Source organism: Daphnia carinata, unplaced genomic scaffold, assembly GCF_022539665.2.
Source record: "Daphnia carinata strain CSIRO-1 unplaced genomic scaffold, CSIRO_AGI_Dcar_HiC_V3 NW_026452971.1___fragment_3, whole genome shotgun sequence".
NCBI classification, from domain to species: Eukaryota; Metazoa; Arthropoda; class Branchiopoda; order Diplostraca; family Daphniidae; genus Daphnia; species Daphnia carinata.
The window spans coordinates 87,593-115,148 of record NW_026712480.1 but is presented as its reverse complement, the minus strand read 5'-3'; the positions used below and the strand labels follow the sequence as shown (position 1 = coordinate 115,148).

At 38.2% G+C, this 27,556-nt stretch overlaps 3 protein-coding genes, 1 long non-coding RNA gene and 1 pseudogene across 4 annotated transcripts; 2 read left to right on the top strand and 3 right to left on the bottom strand.

Moving 5' to 3' along the window:
- Positions 1–3,446: 3,446 nt before the first annotated feature.
- On the bottom strand, positions 3,447–5,459 carry LOC130686191 (prolyl 4-hydroxylase subunit alpha-1-like; annotated as a pseudogene).
- A 4-nt stretch (positions 5,460–5,463) lies between these two features.
- Positions 5,464–6,688, bottom strand: LOC132088543 (uncharacterized). The gene is made up of 3 exons (XR_009422007.1): positions 6,582–6,688; positions 5,676–5,864; positions 5,464–5,599 (listed from the first exon to the last, which is right to left on the bottom strand). It is a non-coding gene; the product is annotated as an uncharacterized LOC132088543 (long non-coding RNA).
- Positions 6,689–9,761: 3,073 nt separating this feature from the next.
- On the bottom strand, positions 9,762–14,184 carry LOC130686189 (uncharacterized). The gene is made up of 4 exons (XM_059497441.1): positions 13,135–14,184; positions 12,951–13,069; positions 9,862–10,033; positions 9,762–9,791 (listed from the first exon to the last, which is right to left on the bottom strand). The coding sequence occupies exons 1-4, from the start codon at positions 14,182–14,184 to the stop codon at positions 9,762–9,764; spliced, it is 1,371 nt and encodes a 456-aa protein (XP_059353424.1).
- A 5,647-nt stretch (positions 14,185–19,831) lies between these two features.
- LOC130686188 (uncharacterized) lies at positions 19,832–22,251 on the top strand. The gene is made up of 4 exons (XM_057509479.2): positions 19,832–19,878; positions 20,176–21,356; positions 21,427–21,846; positions 21,950–22,251. Exons 2-4 carry the CDS (start codon positions 20,204–20,206, stop codon positions 22,249–22,251), a joined length of 1,875 nt encoding a protein of 624 aa, XP_057365462.2. The 5' UTR covers positions 19,832–19,878; positions 20,176–20,203.
- Positions 22,252–22,279: 28 nt separating this feature from the next.
- On the top strand, positions 22,280–27,395 carry LOC132088545 (uncharacterized). The gene has a single exon (XM_059497440.1). It carries the CDS (start codon positions 22,314–22,316, stop codon positions 27,393–27,395), a length of 5,082 nt encoding a protein of 1,693 aa, XP_059353423.1. The 5' UTR covers positions 22,280–22,313.
- The last annotated feature ends 161 nt before the right edge of the window (positions 27,396–27,556 follow it).

Below are 27,556 nucleotides of genomic sequence, written 5' to 3'. Positions count from 1 at the left end.
TGAAATAAAATTCCGATTAATTGAAATAAAAAATGGAAATTGTTTTTTGACTGAATGATATATTTTAAGATAAACTTGAGGTGTATCACATTTTTTGTATGGTTTCCTCTAGAATAAACTGTACAGAAAAGTATCAATCGAAATTCGCCAAATTTTTAATACAACGTATCACACCACTGCCTTGTGTTATGCACCTAGCAAGTATGTACTGTACAAAATAGACGCAGTAACAATTAATACTTTTGATAAAAACTACTGCACTAAAAGTACTAGTACGTTTTAATAAAAATCGTGCTATTCTTCGAAAACATAAGCTAAAGAGGAGTTTCATTCTGTCACTCCTGGCAGTGTCCTCATCATTTTTTTACAGTGGAGGGCTGCAGACTACAGGGCCATGCCAATACATTTTCAGTAAAATTTAGTGGGAAAATGGGGACAGGAATTTTTATTTGATTGCTTCTATATTTGCTCCTAGATGGCAAGGTAAAATGATCAGAAAAATGATCGCGTTCACGGCCCGTCGGTATACAATGAGGTTTTTTTGCATACGTAAAACTGACAACGCCAGACGTTTGCATGCTATATTTGTTTGGTATGTGTTGTTTGCACTATAATAATCATTGATGTAAAAAAAATGTGCAGATTATTGACAAAGTTGAAATTAAGCAAGTTGAAATATTTAGATTATTCCGAATTAAAGAAGAAAAAAAGGTTTATCGTTTTAAATGTATATTACTGATATATTTCCTATGCACCTCTTTCTTCCATGAATAATGCAAATCAAAAAGTCAATCATATGTATGGTTAAAGGCTTGTTGTATTATTAGATAAGGCCTCTGACAATACTTTTTTTTGTTTAACCCTTTTAAACCGCAAATAAAATTAAGGGTTTTTTACTTTAAGGGAAATACGATATGGGTTATCGGATTCCAGTCCAGCCTTCAAAAAGTGACAAGCATATGGATAAAAATATGCCGACTGCCTACCGAGAATAGGACTTGGCCCAACGTCAATCGGGTAGCTTTTTGGCCGATCGATTAGGTTGTTTTGGGATTCAATGCGGTTCTTTCGGATTTTGGTATGCCTGCCCATGAGCATTTGAGGTTGCTTCCGGCATAACTGGGGCAACATGAAAAAACAAAATAAATTTATTCAAAAACCCGCTTACATACCCCGATTACAGCTATTTCTTACCCGGTTATCCTATTACTACCCCGATTCTTACTCATAAAATTTTACGTATTTAACCTAACCGGGTAGTAACAGATTGGCAATTTTTCGCATAGGTACAGTATGTTCCAAAAAAATCCGACTACCCCCCTTTAAAAAAAATGCCCCCTATCAACGTATAGCTAAGTTACTTAGTAGTTAGGGGGGTTATGTTAGGATACGGGAAAATGCGGAAAAAAAATGCAGTAGACGTTACCATAGAAACGAGACATGAATTAGCTAGTGTCTTGAATCTCTAAGAGGTGAGACAAATTGCCGGCAGGCAAAGCCAAAAATTTTTACAAATCTACTACAAATTGTATTTGCAGTAGGCTACGGGAGACAGACTTTGGGATGGGAAGTCTCGTTTCCATGGTAACAAATTTAACGAATCATGGCTTACGCGCCTTTTTTTAAATATTTGTTCTTATGCGTTAAATTAGCATAAAAACGGGGGTTCGATTATAAAACTGATACAGTTCATATAACTGTTTCGCGAAAATAGCGCAAAACAATTAATTTTCGGGAAATTTGATTCGTAGTTGTGAGTACCCGGCTAGGCCTAACGATACCACACCCCTTCTTTCTACAACAGTTAATGAACTGATGAATAACTAATGAACTGTGGCAGTTCTATAATCCAACCCCCGTTTTTATACTAATTTAACGCATAAGAACAAAGATTTTGAAAAAGGCGCGTATGCCATGATTCATTAAATTAGTTACCATGGAGACGAAACTTCCCATCCCGAAGTCTGTCTCCCGTAGCCTACTACAAACACAATTTGTGGTAGATTTTTAAAAATTTTTGTCTTTGCCTAACGGCAATTTATCTTACCTCTTAGCGATGTAAGGACGCGAGCTGATTCATGTCTGGTTTCCATAGAAACGTCTAGTATAGTTTTTTCCGCGTTTTCCCATATCCTAGCATAACCCACCTAAAGTACTAAGTAACTTAACTAAGTGTTGATAGGGGGCATTTTTTTTTAAGGGGGGTAGTCGGATTTTTTTGGAACATACTGTACATGCGGTTTTTCGGGTTTCAGGTAATCGCAAACGAGCGCTAACCGAGATATATTGTCGAAACGTTTACTAACATATTTTTTTGTTTACAGCAATGGCAAAGGTATTCCGCATTGGCTACTTATTTATAAATCAAGATAGGCCATTTTATAGCAACAATTAAGTTTCTCATTTTTTCAACGTTTGAACGTCGTCTCCTCAGATCTTTAGAGTTAAAGAAACAATACTAAAACGCGACATGAGATGTTTATAGCCTACCGTCATTGATTATCAAACTAAAAGTCTTATTTTTCCTCCAAGAACGGAATAACTCATTATTTAAAAAAGATAATTTAAGACGCTTTACGTGCCAAGGCTTTAATGTTCTTCCCTTATTAGCAACTAGGGCCTGTAGTTTCTGGTTATGATTACTGTTGCTACCAAAATGGAAAATGCCCTATTTGACTGTAAAGACACATAGACAATAGGCGTGCCCACTGTGTGAAGGGCATCGAAATGGGTATAAAAATCGTCATCGGTTCCGTTCACAAAACGGATTACTGTTGGTCTCTACGACAAAAAGTTCAACTTTCCAGTTCAATTTCACCTTGCAGTTGCCACCAAAATGGTCACCTAGTTTACTCATCTACGGACATTTGACGCAAAAACACAAATTACTTAAAAGTTGAACTCGAAGTTCACGTCAAAATAACACCGCAATCTCTGCGCTCTGGAGTTAAACGATAACGTCTGTAAATTTTTACAAATAGTTCCGGATAAGAAAAAAATAATGTAGGAATTTGGTGATGATGAAAGTTTTAGAACCCTGACGTGTGCCTTTTTGTTTTCCGATTTTATCGTTTTTGTTTCCCATCATGTTGATTTATTCATATTTTGTTTTCTATCTTTTTTTGTATCCCGACTAGAATTGCTGGTTTTAGATTTTATTCTCGAAGAAAAATTAAGGTAATATACAAAGAGCGAGGCAATCGGAACCAAACAAAAGATCTCGTCAACATGTACAATGTGGAAAATAAAGGAAAACAGGTATTCTCATTTGACTCGAAACGAAAACATAACAAATAGTATCATGATAGATAGCAGCAACAGTACTTTAGTACCGCTTACTATGATGACGTCAACAAACGGAAAACCCAAAATAACTAGTCTTTTGAACAAATAAAGGACTACGAGTTTTGGGTTATGGCCTACCGTAATCCATTTTAAAACACCTTTTATCTTCTGAGAGGACACCAATGAGATGAGAAGTTTCCAATCACCTGGCAATTATAAGTATATCACATTCCGCTGTCGAACTGCAAACCACAAGGTCGGCGGAATTCTTGATTGCGTTCATGAATCCGTTTGTTTGATAGTGAAACGAGTTTCACGTAAGCCAAAACTTAAGGCTAAATTGTTATTCCATAATTAAATATCACTGTACCCCATTTAGATCCGATTAGAACAGGACAGGCAGCATGCTGGGTCAAATCGTCACCATCACCGTTCGGGTGAAGGTTATACCAGAACGCTGCACGTTCTCTTCGAGGCCAAACAGCCAAATTGATTTTTGGGAAAACTGTCGCCCCTCCTGCCTCAACGTCACTCATCTGTGGTAATTAAAAACGTTTATCAGTAATCCAATCGGAATCTCGTGGGTGCATGTAAACTTACGCAAAACAACCATGTAGCGATTCGATTACCCCAGCCGAAATCTTTTTGAATCTCACCTTTCTGTCGACGAGAAAGGAAAACCCATCAGTAAAGGAATTGGATAAGGTAAATTTTAAATGCAATTTCTTATGTACTCTTGCGAAATCGTAGTGTGGCTCATAATGCCCTCCAATGCCGTAATTACAAGCTTGGAGGTCTTCAGCCATAGCCATGTCAAGTCCAGTAATATCACCAATACGTTGATTCATCTGCTTAAAAACATGAAGAGCATAATGGTGAGAAACTTTGTGCGCTAATAATCGGTTTTAACCTACCTTGTATACCTGGTCATGTTCATTGTTTTGCAAAAAGGCGGCTTTGGCGATCCGGTATTTAGTTGGTTCACTTTCACCTGTCAAACTTTTTTGCACCGTGCTTCGTTGTAGCTGTGAGTATAATACTTATTAGGAGATTTGCTAAGTTATTGTTATGATGATGCTTACCCTGGGTTGCGCCAGCTTTTTAACAGTTTCAATTTCCTCGTCGGTGATAACATCGTGAAAAAGAACTAGCCATGGTTTCAGCGAAGCCTCTTCCATCTTAACGGGTTGAATGAGGAAGAACGGGACGTTATTGGTAACGAAACGACATCGTAGACGGGCTGCGATTTTGTGATCGATTAGTTCCTCACCTCTGCAAAAATCACGCGTATTCACTTGAGAAACTTCTACGTTAACATCTACGAAAATGTTGCCTGCAAAGCTTTTCATAGTTCTCCCAGTGATCGGTGGGTATTCCTGCGGTACCTGGGTGTTTCTTTAGTTTTAACATAGTAGGATCAAAATTTTCCATTTTTTAAATCCTGCTAACAAAATTCAAACACTTTAAATTGAAACAATATTTCGAAACCCAAGGAAAATTAGCTAATCACACACTCGTCGCGTTCTTGGCGGGGTTGCGTCTCTTCTTCTTGATGAAGCATGTCTTCGTAATACTTCACATTGGTAAGCGCACGTTCGTGGTACGGGACAATTCTTAGCAGTTCTTGAGTTAGTTGTAAGGCCTCATTTACATTACCTACAATATAAACGAAACTTTAAACTGTGAAATTTTAATTCATATCTTACTCTGTACCTTGTTTGTAAGTAGAAAATGCCAAATGCTCGAGAATTTCTTCACGTTTTACTGCTTCATTGGAATCGACTATGAACTTGTTTAAAGCTTCGCTCATCCACAGAACGGTATGGTAATGATCTCCATTCATGTAGGACTGGCGGCCAAGTTCCCAGCAGTCTCCAGCTTGAGGAAAACACCAATCAACAGAGGCGCTGTGGTGAATGTATGCATATTAAATTACCAGTAAGCTGACGGGAATACTTCTTCCCTAAGAGCTTCCCTTCAGCTAAAGAATGAGTGTCTAACATATATGTATCTTGCAGCCTCATTAATGCCACAGCTGTTCCGTTTAAATCTTCATCAGAGGGAAGCTTAACACATTACGATGTTTGCGTGATGTTTTGTACGATGGCTGGTAAAAAATTGTGTTACAGCGTGAAATAAGAAGAATATTACGAAACGCGTACCAGAGGCAACATTCTGCACCATAACTCCTTCGACCTGCCTCCAATCAGAGGTGAGGCGTTTGACTAGTAAGTAAGCATTGACTGGATTAGCCAAATACTTAGACACGTCTTCACTTGCTTCTTGATACATGGTTTCATATTTTTCCAGGAATCTATGGCAACCAAAAAGCATGCAACAACATATGACATTATTTTCATAAACACAAGCAGGAAAAAGCTTCTTCTTACCCTCTTAGTTGTTTAAGTCTAATTTCTTCTTCTTGAATGTAATTTTCAAGATGCCTTGCGAGCTCCATTTCAGTTGATATAAGGCTCTCCATGTCTGCCAGGGAGGCAAACATCTCACCAGTAATAACATTTGGATGTACTGTAGGATGAGAAGAATGGTGGAGAAACAGGTAATGCGCATGACAATATCTACTTGTATTAACATAAAATTCGGTAAGCTGACTTGTAATAGGTTAAGTAAGAGACTTGCTTAATTGCAGTAATTTCCCGTATTTCAAAAATTTTGCATTTTATACTTTATTATCGAGTTGGTTGGCATTATTACGATGCACTTTTTCAGATTGTATTTTATGCAGCTACTGGCTTTACAATGAATGTAGACAAACGTATGAAAGGTGTGAATCGGTGTTGGATACGATCGTTACACTTGGCGTTTATCATAACCTTTCCTGTCTTTTTTGTTATGGTAGTAAATAGGATACGCTGGAAAATTCGGGGTTTGTTTAGCGCTCGAGTGGCATTCGAAACTTTTTATCTTCCGTTAGCATTTTGACCTTGGCGGATGGACGATATTTGCCAGCAACAAGTATGCATTACCTTAGACTAAAACAAATATTCCTTAACGACAAGTCTTAACACAACCATTGATTGAAATAACAAAAATAATTTAAAAATGTAACCATCCCTCTGAATTCTTATATCATAGTTATCGCTCTCTTAAACTGAAAATCGAGTATTTCTCGTTCATTTTTATCTTTTCGTTGGTCTTGAAATCTGCCATAAACTGGGCCATTCGTCCCATTAAAAACAACAAATTAATACACTTCCCTTCCAATTCTTAATTCCTAATTCTTAACAAATACGTCTGACAATTACGTTGTTGTGGTTAATGTATTTTGAACTTACTTTAAAATCTTTTATCCGGACGTTGAGAATTGTCGAACTATTCCTATTAACACGAGAACGATGATTGTGATAACAACTATGGACATATCTTACTGCGGTCGTTGGCCAACCTGGGAATCAAACTAACGCTTACTCTTTCACTTTCCCACGTGAGACGACCTGAAGGCGCATGTGTACACTTGGACTATACGTCCTGCCTTCTTTACCTCAAACGGTGAATTTCCTTTACTTGCTCGATTACTCGTGCAATTCGTATAGCTCTTTTTTACTTAAAATTTCTTTTCCTCGTTCTCCCATAACGTGGAAATCTTCCATTTACATTAGCAGTTGGTTTTGAGTTAGATACAACCAGAATAAAAAGAAATGTAACAACTCTTGTAGCATACAGCGCTTAAGATACATTAGGCCAGTTTATTTTGAAACTGCCCATGCTGTAATAAGATGCTTTTAGCCAGCAAGCTAAGCTTGACTGCTTTTTCTAATTACTCAAGTGTTTTATTGGGATATAGAAGACATTTGAAGTAATTAGAAATGGTTATAGTAATAACCTAAGAGAATGCTTGACCGTCATTGTCTGCTTTCACCAGTTTCAGCTGACTAAAACTTTACGCTAGGTAACTTGCCATAATAACGTAAAGTATGAAAGTATAAAGTATGATTTCTTATTTTTTTTAAGAAAATGAATTATTTGCGATTAAAGTCCTATCATAACTAATACTTGTTTTATAAGCATTTCTTATGCTAAATAATATATATATTCCTAACTTCCATTTTTCTAGCTTACACTTACTCCAATAGCTTAATTTTCGTAAACTAAAGGGCAAGCTGGTGAATTCATAGCTTGCGCAAGTTTAATGTTAAGGCGCTGACGTCACCCCCCAAAACTCAAGCATACCTAATGGTATTGCTAGCTTGAAATCTGCAAGCTAGCGACGGGGAAGCTGGATGAAGATAGGATTTGGGCATCGCCAAAACTCAAGCTTACCGTTTCGTACGGGATCGGGATTGAACCACTGCAACCCGCATCGGAATCCGATCTTATGCCACCGGGCTATTACTTTTGCTTATGTTTGTCTATACTTTCGTTTATGTGGAGATGTGGAGGATGAATACAAAAGAAAGCTGTGGTATATGCTGCCGATTTATGTTGTAATTATGGGGCGTAAGCGATGTGTATTGGATGCGGGAGGTCGGTGTTCAAGGATTCATATAGATGATTACTTTTATATATCATGTCGTTCACAAATATGGTATGCAAATGACATAACTTAAAAAAAGTAAAAATAATTTTCCCTTCAGCCTCCGTGAAATAAACTATATTGTATATATCTATAAGACAATGTATTGAGATGTTGTAGCTCAGTGGTATAGGGTCGGAATTAGACACGGATAACAGTGGTTCAATCCCAACAAAAAGCCTTAAATATTTCCTGTGTTGTGGTTTCGATGTTGCCCAAAGAGGTGGGTAGAAGTTGACAATGTTTTTGGTGCGATATTCTTCATCTTAGCCTGGGGGAGGAGGTTTACGGGTCTGACAAAAAAAGGTACAAACTACCTTTTTCAGACATTTTTATAACACCAGTGGCATTAGAAAAAGGTGTCTATACTTAAACTACCCAACCCAACTTATAGGGGTTTTGCGCCAAAACAGCCCTACCGCTATTCGAAAAAGGTAAAAAATTGATATATTTTACCCAAAGATGGCGTTTTGAAAATAAATCGGTGTTCTCCTTTTTGTGCAGAATAGGCTAGTGTACGTAGTGGTAGTCTCGAAAGGAGGAACGGAGGAGGATGGATATTAGAATTCGGTAGACATTTACAAACACGAACCATAAGCATTTACGCTGCATTGATTGAATAAACAACATTGCACACAGAAATGTATAAAGGCCAAAACCTTTTTCTTCGACATAGAGTTTTGAGTCTTACAAAATTTTGAACAAAACCTACGGTCACTGTATAACGTTCGAAATTTCTTCTAATGCATTACTCCCGGTTCGTTCATGATATCCTGTCGATACTGTTCAGCAAATGCAAACGGGACGGGTGTTAAACGACTCCGTCGTAATCGTTTTTCCGAAAACAGACACCGGGTAATCTTTTCATATTCCGGAAAAGCAATGGGCACCGCTTTGTTAACCGGAAAAAGGCGTAGCCAACTATTAATTGGTAGACTACGTTGTTGCACCGAAGTGGATTAGTCGAGCTGTTTAACTGAAATAAAAAATTTCAACTGAGGTTGGGAAAAGGATCATTCAAGTTAAACTACTCGTTCGAAATCTTTTTTTCGGTACAGACACTGGTAGTCGTTCCATATTCCGAAAAACGATGGGTACGGCTCTATCATCATGAAAAAGACGTAGCCAACTATTAATTGGTAGACTACATTGTTGGATAGAAGAAAAAATTTCATCTTATAGGTTCGGGAAAGGATCTTTCTAGGGTGAATCGGTTTAGCGTGTCTCTGAGAGATATCGATGGCATTCAGGACGTCCTTAATTTCTCCTGCTGCTTCTTTTGCGTTTACAGTGTTCAGCAGATTTATCCACGATTGCAGATATATTTTCCAAAGCCCATAAACTTTTGAAAACTTACCGTGACACGTATTATTCCTACCATCCATAGCATTCTTCAACATTGTTGTATCAGTCCTTCGAGAAGCACCTACTGCCAGATAATTGGTGTCCGTTCTCTGTTCTTCGATTATATATTTCAAGTTTCTGAAGACGCCAAAATCTGTTGACGTAGGTAGGTGTTTCACTTGCATCAAGAAGTTCCGCAGAGAAGGACCAACATGTCTTACAAGACAACTGTATAAACGCACGGTGAGACCGAACGCAGCATTTTCATTGTAGGTGCCCATTATGTAAACAAAGGGTTTTTTGGCGACTGAGCGTTGATATTTACCCTTCATGAGGCGTTCGTATACAGTCTGTACGTCAGTGGCATTCTGGCTATCACCGACGCTTCGACAAAGCTTGATCCAAATTGAGAAGTTGTCGGACAAGTTTGTTTTCACTTCATCAAGATTGATATGGCAGATCTCGTTCCTCGCAGAGATCGCGCTGCGGATTTCCATGGGGCAGGAGAGGGGTGGCAAGAAACTTATTATTGATGTTGTTATAGGAATTTATGATCTTCATTATTCCGCGAAGTCGTAATTAGTTGCCGTAGCTGAAATCAATCCCTTTCTGCACAAGAATTGGCGCACTGCCGGTATAACGAAATGTGTTAGACAAAAGAATAATGCTTCTGGTATATAGATGATATCCGTACTTACTTCGTCAGTACTTACTTCGGGCTCGAGTAAAATCGACTGTACGGTTACGCGTTGGACTATTGGTGCGTTTTTAACTTGCTCTTCAGTTACTACAGTTCGTGTGACTCTTGAAGATGTACAGACTTGACTATTGGTTTTCGTTTTGCCCATCTTGGATTCTTGTAACAGAACTCTTTGAAAGGCAAATAAGACACATTATAAATTTTCATTATAACTTCATCTTTCTTATACAATAGGGTGAATATCTTGTCCACTGGCAAGTAGGTTTTCGACGTCAAATCTATTCTGTCATTCTTTATTATTTTTTGCTGCAAAAGTAACAGGGATATTTACTTTCCAATTTTTAGAAATGTTATTTAAACATGTTTGAACAACTTTTCTCAAAAGTAAAAACAGAATATATTATTTAATGCATCCCTGATAGGGCTAAGCCTCGGGGATACCTGCGATACAGCTTACTACCGAACGGTACTAAAGCGACACGCATGATATGTGTTCTTTGTATTTAAAAAATTTTTAAACTGTAGAAATTGAAAATTGACTTTATATTTTTCATAACATTAGAAATTTCTGATATAACGGAAAAACGGGGAGCAATTTTGGCGCGCCAGTATCATACAGCAATCATAAAATTTCAGGAAAAGGCATGTTCTATGCAGCTATTACTAAATTGGAAAGAAAATCAATGAAATTAAAAATCCAGCGCTATTGAAAAAAAACGGAATACGTAGACAGATCATTCAAACTTTTTTCAAACGTTTTATTGGTGGATTGATAAATAACGCTGTTTGGAAATACAACTAAATACTTGTACGTGTTTGAGTTTTCATAATGGCTACGGAAGCCTTTCTTTATAAGTTCGTTATTAATAGTCAGTAAGTTTAAAATACAGCAAGACAATTACATCGATTTTACCCTCACTTGCTTACATTCATGGCTGTTCGTTCTTCATTCCGGATTTTCTTAAAAGAAAAAGAAAAGTTCGTCTATAAATAAGGAAAGGAAAATTTCATTTATGAATTAAATTTCGATAGAACATGACCTCACTCCTAATATCAGCGTTCACTACTGCTATGGCTATGCTATGGAGGTGACGCCTCCTCAAAGCAGACCCAGAGTCAATCCAGAGAACGTTGCAAGCCGACGGAATCCTTGGGCAATGCCTTATAAATAGCAATCCTTTAAGTGTAAACTCAAGTTAAAAACTAAATCAATGAAGCCTTGGGCGCGAAGAGAGACGCATTTGGATAACAAAGATGTGCCCCAACGGCAGCAACAGGGAATCCAACATACCAAAACATAATTCCTATTAGCAGGAGAGGCATCTTGTCCGTATCTCCTGCAAGACGTTCGGTAGACGGCAATTTCGCTTGATTACGTATGAAATGCACCGAGATAATATGTCTGGCTGAATACGACGGAACCAAATGGGACGCTAGGTGAAGCCGAGTATTTGCATCAACCAGCCAAATAGCACGAGATATGTTGGGGAAAGCGGACCCAAACTGGACACGTACCAGATTGGACAATCGCAATAACTAGGAGAGGAAATTTTAGAAATAAAATTTAAAAAGTATTGTTTGATTGGAAATTCGATTCCACACTTAGGGCTAAATTTTAAAAAATATACAAAAACTATTCGTGTAGTTATCGCAAAAGTTAAAAATACAGCTATTTTTTCATCTTTTTGGCTTATACAATTTTTCATGTCGCACGAAAACCACTAAATGAAAAATAGGTTTGCTTATAATAAAAAAAAGCTAATTCTTCCCCTTTCAATTCCCTGGTTTGTTTTAAATTTTAGGATAAGCAGTTTAAGATTTATAAGCGTTTTAAAAAATGTCCTTTTGGTAGGAGATATTGGACACAGTTTTGGGCAGAGATAAGGAGATGGGACACTGAATAGGGAAAGCCGCCATGACAGATTTCGGTCCACCATCTAGCGGCTAATTCCCTCCCGTTATCGTTAGCAGACGAATTCCCTCTCTATTTCAATAGTGGACAACATTGTTTTGTTTTTTAAAATGTCACTTGGTTACTGCAGGCATCTGTGTGTTTTGTAGTTTGTGTTAAAAGTTAAAATGTGGTATTCGGAAATAAAGTAAGTCACCAATAAATTTTTTATAAATTTTTGTATAATATGAGCTTAGTTAACTTATTACGTTTTGAAGTTTCTTCACACATGTTTTGATTGAACAATTTGACATAGGATAAACATCTGAGTTTTAAGAATCTATAAGCAACAGTTTCTATGAGGTAAGTAACATCACAATTTTCTGAGTGAGCTGCAAGAGTAGGAAACATTTGGTTAATATTACTTTTCTTTAGGACTTTCTGGGTTAACATGGCAAGTATATCACACTGGAGTTTTAATCCTTGGGCCAACATTGATTGAAAAACAGATTCGCATGATAATGCAATTGTGTACACAGAGTTTGAAGGAATGCATATCCATCTGCTCGTTCTTAAATTTGAAATGTTTGCTGTGGCTTCTTCCAATGGATCATCAATCGAGTCAAATAGGCATTTCTACACATGACACAGTTGGAGAGACGTTCAATTTTTAAAACACAATATCCAGCAATGTAGGCAAGACACTGGTTTGTAAAAGTATCATTCATGTTGGACGCATTTAACTCTACTACATTACTGAAAAGCTCAATCTCTACCTCCATCTCAGTGTCAATAGCATCATTTTCTTTTTCACAATTCAGGTCCTTTAATATTGCAAACGGAAGAGGTGAACAGACAACACAAGGAAGCTGTAACAACACCACTTTTTATAACTAGAAGTTTTCTCATGATATACTTCACTTGAATGGCTGTGGGATTGTTATTTAACCCACCCTTTACCGGACTATGCTAAAGAAATGCTCCAGTGGATCCTGTTGGGGAGTCTCGTGCATACATAATCCAAAGGCTTTTCTTGTGTGAGCAGATTCCATGCGAGTGATATTGTTGATTTTATGGTGGCAGTGAAGCCGATAATCACAGCCTTCCGTTTACTGGCAGTTACTAACTTGCAGGAAGTAAATGTCAAAGATTTAACAAAATTTTGTAATCCTTTAAGTTCTTTTTCTTTTTCCAACAGGTTGGAAAGTGTTAGTGGTGCTCTGTCATCTGTTTGTTTTGGATTCCATGAGTTCAGGATGTCGAAAATCTTGTTGAACTTTCGGCAGTATTCCTCAGTGGCCTCACTTCCCGTAAACTGCAAAAAACACCATATTAAAAAGGTAAAATCATTTTTATACCATAATGAAAATATAACTTTACGTTTAAGTGTTTCAGATCCTCCCGTAAATGGCGAAGAGTATCCACAGTTGAATTACTCAAAACGTGAGCAGCCAGAACTACTTTCATCTTGTGTGTGCCAATGTCGACGTGGTTTTTAGTCAGCTTGTTACCAAGACGAAATCCTAGACGGCTCTGGTATTCGAAGAGCTCGGTAATGTACGACCATTTTGCCGGTTTCGGAAAGCCAGGTATAACAATTCCTTTCGGTGTCTGTGCTATTAGGTTACGAGCCAATTTTAACATATGGCACGTATCTAACATCAGGTAAATGTCTTCTTTGGTCTTAGGATGAAGGAAAAAAGTTTTCATCGCAGCGTATTTTATACGGTGGATTTTCATTTGCTCTGGAGTGTTATTTGTGCGACGGCTAGGAACACATTTCGGTGGTTTTTGGGGAATCCTGATGTTCGCTCCAAGGGCATTGACCATCGTTAGATTTGCCGCCAACCCATCGAAAGTAACTACTTTTACATTTACGTTGAATTCATGACAAGCAATAATGACATCGTTCAGCACTTTCGACTGGCCCAGCCCGGTTAAATGGTTCGTAATATAATAAGCCACAGGCGATCTCCATTTTCCATCTAATCCTACAACATAGAACACCAAGACTTGCGTAGCAAGAATTTGGTGATCTGTTTCCCGACTGAAAGGTTTGTCATCTGGGAAATCGGTAAATCCCATATATTTCTTAAGTTGCGGGTCGTAGCACAACGCCTTCTTGATAGACATTTCATCGAGACTAAGGGTTACATCTTGGCCGTGTGTTCCTTCTGAAATGTCTGTCTTTATCTGAGCTAAATCATTCTTTAAAATCCCGGAAGAGCAACCGACTGGTGCATGGTAGCGGCGAAGACTTCGAACGGACGGCAAGGTAAAGATCTTTCTAAGTTTTTCATACGCAGCGTTCGAATAATAGCTTAGGTTTATTGCCAGGTCCCGGATGAATGAAGAGTATCTACGGCCTTCAGTTCTTTTTCCGGAATTCCATTTTTCATTCAAAAAGAGTTGGTAAGCTGTTTCGGACATGTCTGTTTTTCTTATTGCGTTTTTTCTAAATTCTTTTAGATCGGGGCATTCTTTTGTGGACTTTTTTAGCTGCTGCTTTAAAATTGAAATTTGGCAAACTTTGATGTTTAGGTCCTTCAAATTCTGACGCTCACGAAGAGACATCACAATAATTTTTTGTTTTTGACGGCAATTTACTCTTTTAAGGTAATCATTTTCACACTTGTACTTAATGCGCAGCCGGTGATTTTCTTTTTCAAGGTGGCGAGTCTGATTTTCGCATTCTTTTTTTAAATGAAGAATTATTCTTTTTTTGTGATGAAGAGCTACGATTGTCATTAAACGAAACCAGCTCAGAATTGCAACGCGCACCATCCTCATTAAAATCGTTTTCTAGATCTTTGTCAATTGCAGGTAGACAGGGGCTGGTAGGAGCTTCATAGTTTTGATCTAACCTTAGTCTTTTTACGGGGCTGGTAAAATCCGCGATGAGTTGTCTGCGAACAAAAGGCAAAGAAATAATGGTTGAGTTGTGGCTTTCACCGCTGAAGTTCAGGTCAGCAGAAACGATGTCATATTCACTGGTACACTGCGTATTAACCTTGGCAGGTCTATTCAGATTAACGATATCTGATTCGTTTTCATGCTGGTGTTGTGGTCGCTCAGTTTCAGTGTGTGTCTAAATCAATAGGATTAAGTTTGCTGTTAGACAACCTATTTAATTTTCGGCGAGGAGTCCAAGTTAACAAAGTGGGATCAAAGTGAAGAGAGCACAACACGGAAGATTTTGAAGGCTTAAATCCAGGTGCACAATGTTTCAGCCAGATAAGTAGTCGCTGATCGTCAGTGGGAAACTTATGAAATGAAACTGATCGCTCACTTCTCTTTGAATTACACTTGACGGCACTACAGTTTGGAGGCATTTCAACAATTTTGAACAATGAGAAGAAGAAAAACACGTCTAGAAGGACTAAGACCACTTGCTTAACTGAGGTTGTGTATTTCACAGGGTTAACATTCGATAACAAGCTACAGGTACCCTGGGAATTAATGCCAAGCAAAACCATTTTTGAAAGTCGACCCCTTTTGATTCTTCGAATTTTCATCCCCTCCGCGTTATGAATCACGGAACTTTCGTTATCAGTTGTCATCTGGCGAATTAGCTGACTCTCCTCGCCAAATTCGAATCAACTGCCTCTTTACCTGCAGCAACTCGTCTGCTAATGAGGAAGGGAGGGAATTAGCCGCTAGATGTAGTGCCAAAATGTGTTATGGCGGCTTTAACACGGTAGTGTCCCATCGCCTTATCTCTGGTTTTGGGGGTGAAATCGGAAGCAAACGATATTTCTGGGGCAGGGCCTAGGTTGCTTAGTTACGAGGAAAAATCGTAAACAAAGGCTCAAATCTGAGAGTTTCGAAGTGTTGTCTGCTATATTCTACTGGCAATGGCAATCGATAGTAAATAAATAGTTGATACTTAACAAGCCTTTCCTATTTCAGTTTTTTCAAGCTACTTTGTCCATTCCACCCCCAGCCAATAATTCACGAATTTCGAAATAATTACATTTACTTTACGGTATTTTTAATGCGTACATCAATAGCTTGATGAAATCCCAACGTCACACTATTTTTTCGAAGCGTGTATTTTCAATATATAAATAATAAAATTATATATATATTCCAAAAGTTTTTGAGCTATTATTTTACCTTTTAAAAAGTGAAATAATAAAAGGCAAAATAATAACTTTTACTTTTCGAATCATTACGCTATTTCCTTCAATCATATGTTTTTATGAATCTCTAGAAAATGCCGTCATTTCACAGCCAAATTTCTTTTCTTTTGGTGAAATTTCACATTCAATAATATGCTGACAGATTTTTTTACATAACGCTACCGGTAAATCGAAAATTTCGTCACTTACGCACCTTCAGTATTTAAATTAACCATTCATTTTCTCCATCAATTTTATATTAACCGTCAATTTTTGATCGCGATCGCGGCAAGTCTGCCTATTCCAACGTTAATGAAATTTGAAATGCAGTGGAATTAACGTATCACAGTATTCAATTCGGTAAGCAGACAACGTATCGTCCTACACTTCCACAGTTCAAACCTTAACTTAATTTTGTATCGTTAATGAAATGCCATTTTGGCGGTAGAAATTTTTTTATTTTTTTTATTTCAAAGAAACAAATAAGTTCCCTAACTGAGGCATCAATTTCCTTCTAGCTGCGTTATTTTTTACAGTTGTGCCCACAATCTCGGAAGTATCACTCGTGAGCTGCAGTTGCATAAGCAACTGAAAATTGTTTTATAACAATTCGTGATCATCTACAAAAAAAGTCATCGGCAACGTCATCGTAACAAGTGACACGCATTCGATTATGTCATTGCGTAATTCAAAGGGTTGCAGTCAGTGTTGGTTCCTCGATTAAAGACCCCAATTGAAACCCGATTGAGTTCAGAGCAGCGACTTATTGAACAACCTGAACCCCGAAAGCCCCGCCCGAAATGCCTCCCCCGATTCGCAAAAAAAGTGGATTGGATTGGGATCGACCCGTCTTCGATCTTGATTCTTGGCAGAATCATAAAAGCTTGATTGCTTTACTCTGAGAGAGACGGATTCGCTAAGGTAAGGATGTCAAGGGATCTGATGAACCGAGACTTTTCCGAACCGTGGACATAAAAAATAACAGTTCCGAAACCGCTCCGTTCAAAATGGAAGGGTGCGATTTCCTAACAAATGACAACATGTCTCACTACATATGTACTAAGTAGTACATAGTTGCAGATGCACTTTTTCTTATGGGGTAGATGATTAGACGCGGCATGGGCGTTAGTCAATTGTTTTTTTTTTATATTGTCTGCTTGGAGTTTTTCCACGTGGAAGTCGCGATAAAACGTAGTTTTCCACGCGGAATTGTGGAAAAAGACACCTAAAATTGTAAATTAAATGAGAACTCAATTAAATAAATTAGTTTAATTTATCTTAATTAGTTTTTAAATTTTATATCTAAGACAGAATATTAAAATTTTTTAGACACAAACAAAATGTAAATATGTACATATAATTAAAATTTTTTACACTTTTTACACTTTTTAAAATTTGAACTTGGCGCGGTAAAAAAATGGCCGCCATAATGGTTTATCAAAAGCCACTTTTTCAAACGTAATTTTTGGGGTTAAATATAGCATCTTAAAAGTAATTGTTTAGAATAACTTGTTCCTGGAATCACCAGCAACAAAAATATTATACTGATTTCCTGTTATGACGAAGATTAAGCATCAAACAATCAATGCAAAGTTTCGTCTTTTTCACACACCCCTCCCCTTTCTAAAATTATGAAATCCTTTAATAATTATTTATGAAGAAAATAAGCAGTCAAAATTGACAAATTTTGCATCAATCAATAGCTCTTATCAAGAGCTATCTAATTCTATGAAATTTATGTTAAATTTTCAGAAAAAGAAAAAGTTTAAGTGTAACATATATTTTTTTGTTTTTATCAGTTGCGTCCATTAGAATCTTGATCGAAAAACAACAAAAACACATTTTGCGTTTAAGATTTTTTCTTTGAAAATGTTGACAACAATTACCGAAAAATAGATAGCCCTTACCAAGGGCTATTTACTGTAATTAATCAACTATTTATTGTAATTAATTTAACTGACAAATAATTAAAAAATTGTTTCTTTTATATTCTTTTATTTCAATTGCCACACCAATTGTATACATATTCATTATATAAGCAGAATATATGTATAATTTATAGTATATTATTATATACAGTATATTATAGTATTGTATATATATAATAGTATCGTACATATATAATTGTAACATTTATATTAGTATTTATATTGTACATATTAACTCATTGGAAAAATTTTATCAACCGAATTCATTTTATTCGCTTCGAAAAATTTAATAGACATGCGCTACACGCATTATTGTTTAACTGGTTTAACTTTAGTGACCACTAAAGCAACCAAATCAAGGCCCTAGTGGCGACAATGCACACTTTCTCCATATAGAAAACTGTAGGCGCGATTATGTACTAAGTATATATTGCCTCGCGACCAGCCTGACAAATGAAAACGTCCGTTCCGATGAATTGTTATAGGGATGGGTTAAATAGTATAAACAGGAAATTTTAATCAAAATTAACTTTCCACGACTTTATGTGTTATGTTTGGTTATCAACCTTGAACCTTTCCTGATTAGTTTTTCGAAATATGGAGAACGTTCATGCATCAAAGAAAAATATTTTACTGTAATAAAGTCTCGGTTCGGTTTCGGTTCGTCCCTGAAAATTGAGCGAATTCGCTCTCGATTATCTAAGTATCGATTTAGCTTAGCCGTCTAGTTTTTTAATAGAAAAACAATGTTCGAAAAGATTTGGAAGCAAGATGACTTTTCGATATTTTTCGTTTGATTTGTTATTACACTCGTTCGTCAATTGTATGTGAAAAGGAACGTGGCAAACATGCTTTGCGGTTCTCTACACTTGTTCACATCACACGCGCTACTTTGGATTGGCGCTAGATGTATGGAAGTTAAAAGACCATTTTTGGGAGGGAAAAGACCATGGGAGACCTTCTATGAGTAAAGTAACCAGGATCTTATGTCTCTGTATAGTCTCTTGTGGGTGTTATTATTATCGGTTATTATAGAAAATATGGTGCATCAAAATAAGCAGCGACAATACGCGCACCGCCTAGGCACAGATTTGACTACATCTTGCATTCATATGTATAGAAAAATAGCAATTCATGTGGAATCATATCCATAACATTGGCTCCTTGAGCTGACAGAAAACTTTTAGGAAAGGTCAAGTTTTTTTTTCAGTTGAAATTATTGCAGTAGCATGGAGGAAAAATATACATCAATTTTTTGTAAGGGAGATTGAGATGGGGTAGAAAAAATCCTCTACAAAAATAGCAGACGCAACAAAAAAAAATTCGCACCATGTTGGGGGGAATCGATATTTGTTAAGGCGGTTGTAATACCCCGTTTCCTGATGAAGTTATCTGTCTTCTTTCCTTTCCTTTTTTTTTTTTAGTAATTCTTTTTTGGTGTAAGTATCGCCTACACCGCGTATTTATCATCTTCGGCAAATACAACAGAGTATGACACGAGCGTAGACAACTTTCTTCTTGCAATCTAACACTTCATTTCTCTGTTTGACCAACGACCTCGTCCTTGATGATTGTGCAAGCTGTGGTAGGATGTGGCTGGCTGGTCGTGAAATACTACGCGTCCGTCCGATCTCCGGTGCTACGGTAACTAAAGCGTGTCGTCAAGCGTAAAAGACGCGGCTTTGATTCGTAATTTCTAAAAGTCCACGTCCAACTAACTTCAGTTGCTTGAGGGGACGCATTATTCGTCAGAGTTGTGATTGGGGAAAATCGGTTTGTCCTCAAGAACTCTTTTTATTACGGGTCGGCTTCCTCCAAGATTAGAAGTCATAACAACATTTGCTAGTGTTAAAGCCTTCGATATCAATGTGGCAAGACCTCTAGCCGAAGAAGCCGGTTGTTTTTAGTTCAGTGTTACCCAGCAAAATAGTAGAGACCACGTTGAGCACCTTGACATGCCCAAGTGGAAAGGCAGAACGTTTTTTGAATAGGACAAGCTGTGCATTAACTTGTTGAACCCCAATACCAGGAGTTTCCAGCAATCCTCTACGTAAATAATACCATCTCGATAACTAGTAAGTGAATTTTTTCTGCGGCACGTTGTGTATTATATCTGAATGCATAATTGTTTGCAGATAATGAAGTCTAAACGCCGTGACACTTTTTTCTGTAAATTCAAATAGAGTTGGGAACATTTCAAGAGATTTATGGCATTTTTTTTGTTGTATTAGGGAGTGGATAAAAAAGCGAATGGGAAAGGTGAGTAGTATAAGGACAAAAAGCAATTTTTTTTGCATGAAAATTCAAAACAAGTTTAACAACATTGTGGTTCTTGAATTAACGACGTTTGTAACAAAACTTTTTTTTTTTAGAATTAATAATTTTGAATGGTATTTCATAATGGCTGGAAGAGATCGGCAATACGAAACACCAGAAGATGTTTTCCAGAAGATCCTGTGCTGGATTCAGGACGAAAATCCTGACTCGAAAAAACTGGTTGAAAATGCCGTCAGTCACATCGATTCAGAGGTGGGATGGGCACTTAAACCGTTGGAGAGAACTTGCGTAGAATTGCAATACGTCAACGCCCTCTTGACGATGTGGGTAAGGAGCAGTTCAGAAAAGGCGTTTATCCACTTGGAGAATGAAACGTTCGACATCAACACAACTATGTCGACTGTCTTGGACGAACTGGATTCCATCAATTCGTTCGAAGATATTAGTACCAAACTAAATGCAGAGGAATCACAGCTTCGGACTTGGTTTGGTGGACGCTGTCGATATTTCCAGTTGATTCTCCAACAAGAAGAACTGTTCAAAAACACGCCCCGTTTCGCCCTTCTCTTGAACCAAAATTTCCACAAACTGAAGAGTTGTTTTATCGATAAGATCTTTTCTCGATGCAGGAATGACATCCTCAACGACGTTGATGGTGCTGTACTTGTAAAATTCATTTCGCATCTGACTGACTTTTTGACAAAAGCCAATGAAGACGAAAAATTACAACACGTTCTGGAGGCTCATGTACTAGAAAGCAATATAAAGATAAATAGCAGAGAGACAGATTGGCAACAATGGATTAACATCCTGGTTGGAAAAATCTTGAAAACATTCCCGCCGGCAGAAAGCGATAACGAGATAAGTGCAGTTCCCGAATGGATACAGCGTTTCAAGTTGGCTGCGTCGCCAATAAACAAGTGGACACCAAAACTGAATTTACTTATCAGAGAGATACACAAAAAACTCTTGCTGCCAGAAACCACAATCAAAATGAGAACAGAACACGGAAGGAAAACTATTTCCATTAATGGCGTTTCTATTTTTGTTAGTAAACTTATGGGGAAAATGAGGGAATTAAAAGCCAGTAATGAAGACGTACAGGAAATACAAATTGCTGGATATTCTTCCGTTCACATCGATTGCGATTTGGACAATGACATCTGGCATGGAATCAATATAGGTCTCGTTACTGATAAACTTATCGTGTGCGCCAATGAGGACCAGAAAATAGTATGGGATGTATCAGGAAAACATGCTACCACCAAATCAAGACGTAAGCTATATAACATTTTATATTGTTACAGCAATATTGTCTTACACAATTTACTTGTTTTTCAACTTAGAAAATGAATTAAACTCAGGCGAAAGCGGTGGTAATGTTCTTATTAAGTGCAACCAAGTTATCGGAGCTGAGCAATGGACGATCGCATCCAATGGAGGGAACGGAAGTTCTGGTCTCAAGTGGTCGGTGGAAGAACTTCAAGAAATTTTTAGTCCCATACTTCCACTTGATGCGAATGAAAATACAAAAATAGAGGGTAAGCAAGTTTTCAAGCCACCGGCAATAAAAGATCTCTGTAAGAGTCTAGAGGATAGACTGTTTGAAGACTATGACTACATGCGCACAAGTCACGTACAAATAAAAGGAGACGGATCAAACGAACCTACTGCAAGGTCAGGCACGCTTGGAGATGGCAGCGAAATCCAATTTTCGTTGTATGAAAGCAAAACAGGAATACGGCACACGCTCATACTCTGTCAAGGTACACAACTACACATTCTACCCCAAGAAATTCTACCCCGAAAAATATTTCAGAATCATATTTAAATTTTCTTTTATGCGCTTGTCATTTTGATTCCTTACAGGTAACCATTTTGGACAAGGTGGCTATGGCGGGGACATAATCTTGGAATTGTCTGATAAAGGACGTGGCATCCCTTCTGTTGGCATGGAAGTGTATCAAGCAATGGGCGCAGGTGGTGTTGTTTATAAGGCGTCTGTTTCAGACGGCAAAACGGGGCAAGCAAATGGCGATGTAGGTTTCATCTACAATGGGGACAAGGCTCAGCAAGGAAATTACATAGGATTTGAAAACGACCAAAAACTAGAAATCCAATACTACTCCAAGAAAGAAGAATTACAAAAGATAAGGTTGCTTTATACGTAAAGACTAGTGATGAGTTGGGAAACCGACGTTATGCAACAATTATACCACCATCTGAGAAGCAGATGGATATAACTGATATAGGCGGATATCACCCATTGGTCACACCAACGAAGAAAAATGGCGTCATTCGTCATAGCCTCAACCGTCATTTTTCAAAGGTAAATGAATGGAAGCAAATGAAAGAATCGCTTTGGAAATTTTTTTTGTCCAGTACTGCGTTGGAAGACAACGAATCGCAAAATGTCGACGAATTGATGGAGGAAATTCAAAATAATGAGGCACAATTCAGTGATTTAGTCTACGAGCAACTCAATCAAGAGAAGATAGGGTGCACTAAGCCAGCGCCTGTCATCAAGTGCATCTCAGCCGGTGATTCAAGCGTATCTCAGGAAGCATTTAGCAAACATCGAACACTTAGCAAAGCCAATAAGGATAACCGACAAATGCTTGAAAGTTTCCTGAACGACAATTCAAATCGATGCATTCCAGACACCTGGAAACAGATGTCAGACGAAATGAAATCAAAATCCCGAAAAAAAATTGAAAGCCGCGAAGATCGAATAATATTCATCTTGAGTTACATCAATTATCAAAGGAAAGAAGGAGAAAAAGAAAATATAAGAAAGAAATGGAAAAAAAAAATTAAAGTCGATGCAATCAAAGAAGATGATCTCAAATCGTTGGCCGTGTTTTTGTACGACTTTGAGTGCGCCGTGCAGCAACTTCGTAAACCGATAGACAATAACTTCCGCCTTCGCAACACCCAGATTCTGGCCATACTGATGTTGTTCCCTAATTCTATGGTAAATGTTGAGAGAAGATTAGCTCAGGTATTTACCGGCGAGGGCAAGTCGTTCATTGTGGCTGCAGTGGCAATTGCTCTTGTTCACGGTTATTACTACGGCGGTAAGATATCGAACCAACGAATCGACGTCATTACCAGTAACGATTTATTAGCACTTCGAGATTCAAATCTTTCGGTAGCTGAAGGAGGATTGAAGGATCTCTATGAATATTTCAGCGTACCAGTGGCAAACAACTGTAGTGAATCGGAAGATGAACGCAAAGCAAGTTATACTGCTAACGTAGTGTACGGACAGTTAGCCCATTTCCAGCGTGATTATTTATTGACAAAATTCTACAGCCGTAATATTTATTACAGCAAACAATTGTTATTCGCCATTATTGACGAGGTGGATTGTCTATTGCTTGACCAAGGAAACAACACCCTCTATTTGTCGCACGAGATTCCTGGCATGGAAACTTTGGAATCTTTGTACGTTTTTATTTGGGAAAAAGTGCGCAACCCATCTGTTAACAAAAAAAAATCGAAAGAACAGGTGAAGAAATTAATTAAATCTGATGTCTTGTTCGATTTGTACGGTGTTACAACTAAAGAAGATCTGAAGTATGTCCACGCGCCATTGGACGAATCGGAAAAAGATGCACTATGGAATCATCTAATTAAGAAAGAAGTGATTAACTTACAAGGACATCTACTCATAACTGACGCCAGCCAAATTACAAACGAGAAGGTTAATTGCATCCCAATTCAAATCCAAGGGAAGGATTTAAACGCGAAATTGGTTTTCTATTTCCGCAAAGTAGCTAATCGCCAGCGTCGTATCCGAATACCTTCTCATCTACTTACCTTTGTTGATCGAAACCTTGACACTTGGTTGAATAGCGCCTTTCAGGCTTTGGATCTAAGACGTGACGAGCACTACGTCATTGATCAAGACCGCACAGACAGTAGCCCGGATCTCAATCCGCAAGTGATTATAATCGATCCCGACACTGGAACTGATCAAACTTTATCGCAATGGGACGGAGCCCTTCATCAGTTTCTTCAGCTTAAGGAAGGGTGTAAATTGACGCTGCAAAGTCTCAAAGCGGTTTACATCTCAAATGCCGTATATTTGTTAAAATACTATGGGGTATTGGGTGTATCAGGGACGCTAGGGTCCGAACAAGAACAGATTTTTCTACAGGATACATTTAAGTGTCAGTTATGCCCCATTCCTAGGGCTTTCCCTAAGCTATTTCAGAAAAAAGATCCCCAAATCCTGTCAACAGAAGTAGAATGGCTAAATGCCATTGTCATGGAGACCAAGACTATTATCGAGGCAGGACGTTCGATCATCCTTTTTTGCAAGTCCATCAAAGTTGCCAATGTCGTTCATCAACGTATAGAGAGTTCCAATCCTGGGCTAAGTGTAAACCATCGTCTCCATCGGTACACACGCGATTACGAGAAATTCGCATTTGAAAGCAGTGAGCTGAACATTGGGCATGTTATCGTAGCTACCAACTTGGCCGGGCGAGGAACCGATGTGAAAATCAGCCAACAACTGTGCGACAATGGAGGATTGCATGTGTGCCTAACTTTTTTTCCTGAAAGTGAACGAATCGAGGAACAAGTGATGGGCCGGGCAGCTCGCAATGGGGCACCCGGAAGTGGAATTCTCGTTATATGTAAACCAATTTCACACGAACAGAAGACGCCTGACAAAAACGATACCCAAGATTGGGCAACAATTTCCGCCATGGAGGAAACACGCGATGATCAAGAGAAACAACGCATTGCTCGGTTGGAAAAAGATTTTGAAGCCACAAGAGATCAAGTGAAATTATTCGATATTTTCTCAAAATATTATACTACCCTAAGGAAACAACTATGTGAGGAAAAATACAGTGATCAGGAAGTACGTGCCATCTGTGGAAGTGTATTGGATCAATGGGCTTTGTGGCTGGACGAAATGGATGATTCCCCATTCGACGTGAAAAAATACTTGTACTCAACGAAATTGATTCCAAAATTAAAAATTCCTGAGCACAACTTTCCTTGTAACAGTCAAGCTGATTGGATGACACCAGCTCGTTTAGTTGTCGTTGCCAAACATTTGGCCACTGGTAACAAGAAATCGAAGCTTTCGACTGCAGCCAATATTTTGGAACACCTCATCCAATCAAAAGACAACCAATTTTATCCCGCTGCCTACTACTACCGCGCATTCATTTTTCTAAAGGAAGATTTTGGAACAAATAAAGATGAATTCATCAAAATATTGCGTACATGTGAAAATGTATTAAGTGAGCAAATCAATATGCAAATATCGAATTTTTCGGTCGTCCGTGCGACAGAAAGGAAAACTAATCGGCCTGATTCGTTTTGTGCTGTTGATGGCTATACGCAGCAAAAAGATAACATTGTTAACCTGTTTCAATATTTCCTTGGCTCAGTTCGATCCTTGTTGGGAACCGATTGCTCCATTGAAGACTTTGAAGCAGCAGGACGTCTGCCCGAAAAAGTTAAGAATCTTTTGGAAAAAAATCTCAATAACTTTGAAAAGTGGATTGAACGGGAAATTCATAAAAGCTCGAAATTTTTCCAGAAAAAAGACGATAAAAATGAGGAACTGAAGAATTTTACTATTCCGATCGAAAAGGTGGCAGAATATTTCGATCTGTTATTGGATGGCGAGTCCATGTGCATTGGCCATCAGCTGAACAATGCCAGCACCGTACCGAGATGGAACTCTTCCGTCGAGCAAATTGAAGAATCCAATTGGAAAACGGCCATTGTTCGGGTAGCAAACGCTTACGGTGTCTGCGCGTCGACCTTAGAAAAAGCTATCAAGCAGGCGGTGAAAAAGGAACTAAGTAAAGAGAACATTGAAAAAGAATTTGAAAACCAGTTAAAAAGAAAGTTTGAAGAAGAGAATTTGATTCCCTGTACGAGAGAATCGTTCTGGGCGGAGCTGATTAAAAGCGGAGCATTGTTCGATAATGAAAATTTCGTCGCCGTGGAAAACAGCATCGTCGACAGGTTCAATCTAGATCGCGACGAGGCCAAAGAATTAGATTCAATAGCCAAGGAATACATCCTGTATGATCCTATTGAGTACAACAAACCTGGAGAAGAAAAGAGAATCATTTTTTCGCAGAATTACGTCGAAGACAAGCTTTATGGCAACCGAGAGTACAACCGTAGCGGAGATAAATTTAGATTCAACAAGATGGCCAAAATTGATGTTGCGAAACTCAAATCAGTCAACTTGAAGCTGTTTGGCCAGTTAAAAGACGACGATTTACGTAAGGCCGATATTAGTCAAGCGGAACGCAAAGCAATTATGGGCGAACTGCAAAATCAAAATATTATCGACGACGCTGGCAATCTCTCACCTAATTACGATGGTCAAAGTTTTAAATATCCAAACTGTCCTGCGTACGAAGACACTGTGATGCGTCTAGTGGCGACCAAGTTGCGTGCCGAAATAGTTAGACGACATTGGCTGAAGAGTGAAGACAATGCGAATCGTCTCGAAGTAATCAACTTGTTGCCTTTGACACCTTATCGAGATATGCTGGATGACTTGATTGCTGCCTATGTCATTTCTGGGGTCCGACTAAAGGAAATGGACGAACGTGTCCTCGAAAGAAAAGTGCATGAAATCACCAATAACGACCATGAACGTCAATGTATTTTGGATTTTTTGAAAAGCCGACAAGCAATTTACGAAGCTACGTGGTTAGTAAAACAAGACACCGCGCTTGACTTCATCGACAGTGATATCCGCAAGGTAAAAGCCAACACTGTCGAACGCGAGTTGGATCTTTTTCGTTTGATGGGATTTGATCATGTAATGTACATGAAGGATCACCAAACATCTAGAAAACAGATGGTCTTGACATCCCTATTTGTACCATTCATTATCATTGGCGGAGCTGTTTCAATTAGTGCTGGGGCTGTCTTAACCATCTTCAGTAAAATTTTGCCGTTCAATGTCGCAAAAGATTTGCTTTTGATGGGCGGTCTCTCTGACATTATCTACGTATTGTCGTGCTCGTTATCCAAGCACCAAATCGGCATATCTGGTTATGTTCATCAGAGAATTCAAAGTGCAACAGGAAAAATGAATTTCGTAGAAGAGGGGAAGTCTCTCTGGAAGCTATTAAAATCAAACAAATCTGATAGCCAAAGCTACAGACCTGCTGTCCGATTCCACATGGACGGCTTTCACCAAGGGCGAGTACGAGACAAACTTGGCGAAACGGAACAGTACAAGATTGTCAACGCGTTATTTGAGCTTAAAAATATGCCGATGAAAACTTGTGAAGAAGCTGACGATCTAATCCAATAGGCAAGGGCTACTTTATATTTTATTTTACTACAAAATTTGGCTGCAGCTTAGACGGTGAATATGTAAATGAATAAATTTTTATTAACAGATCGCAACTTCGTTTGGGAGACGTACAACTTACCGCTGTATCAAACCGTCGTTTGCGACGTGTGGAAAAGTCT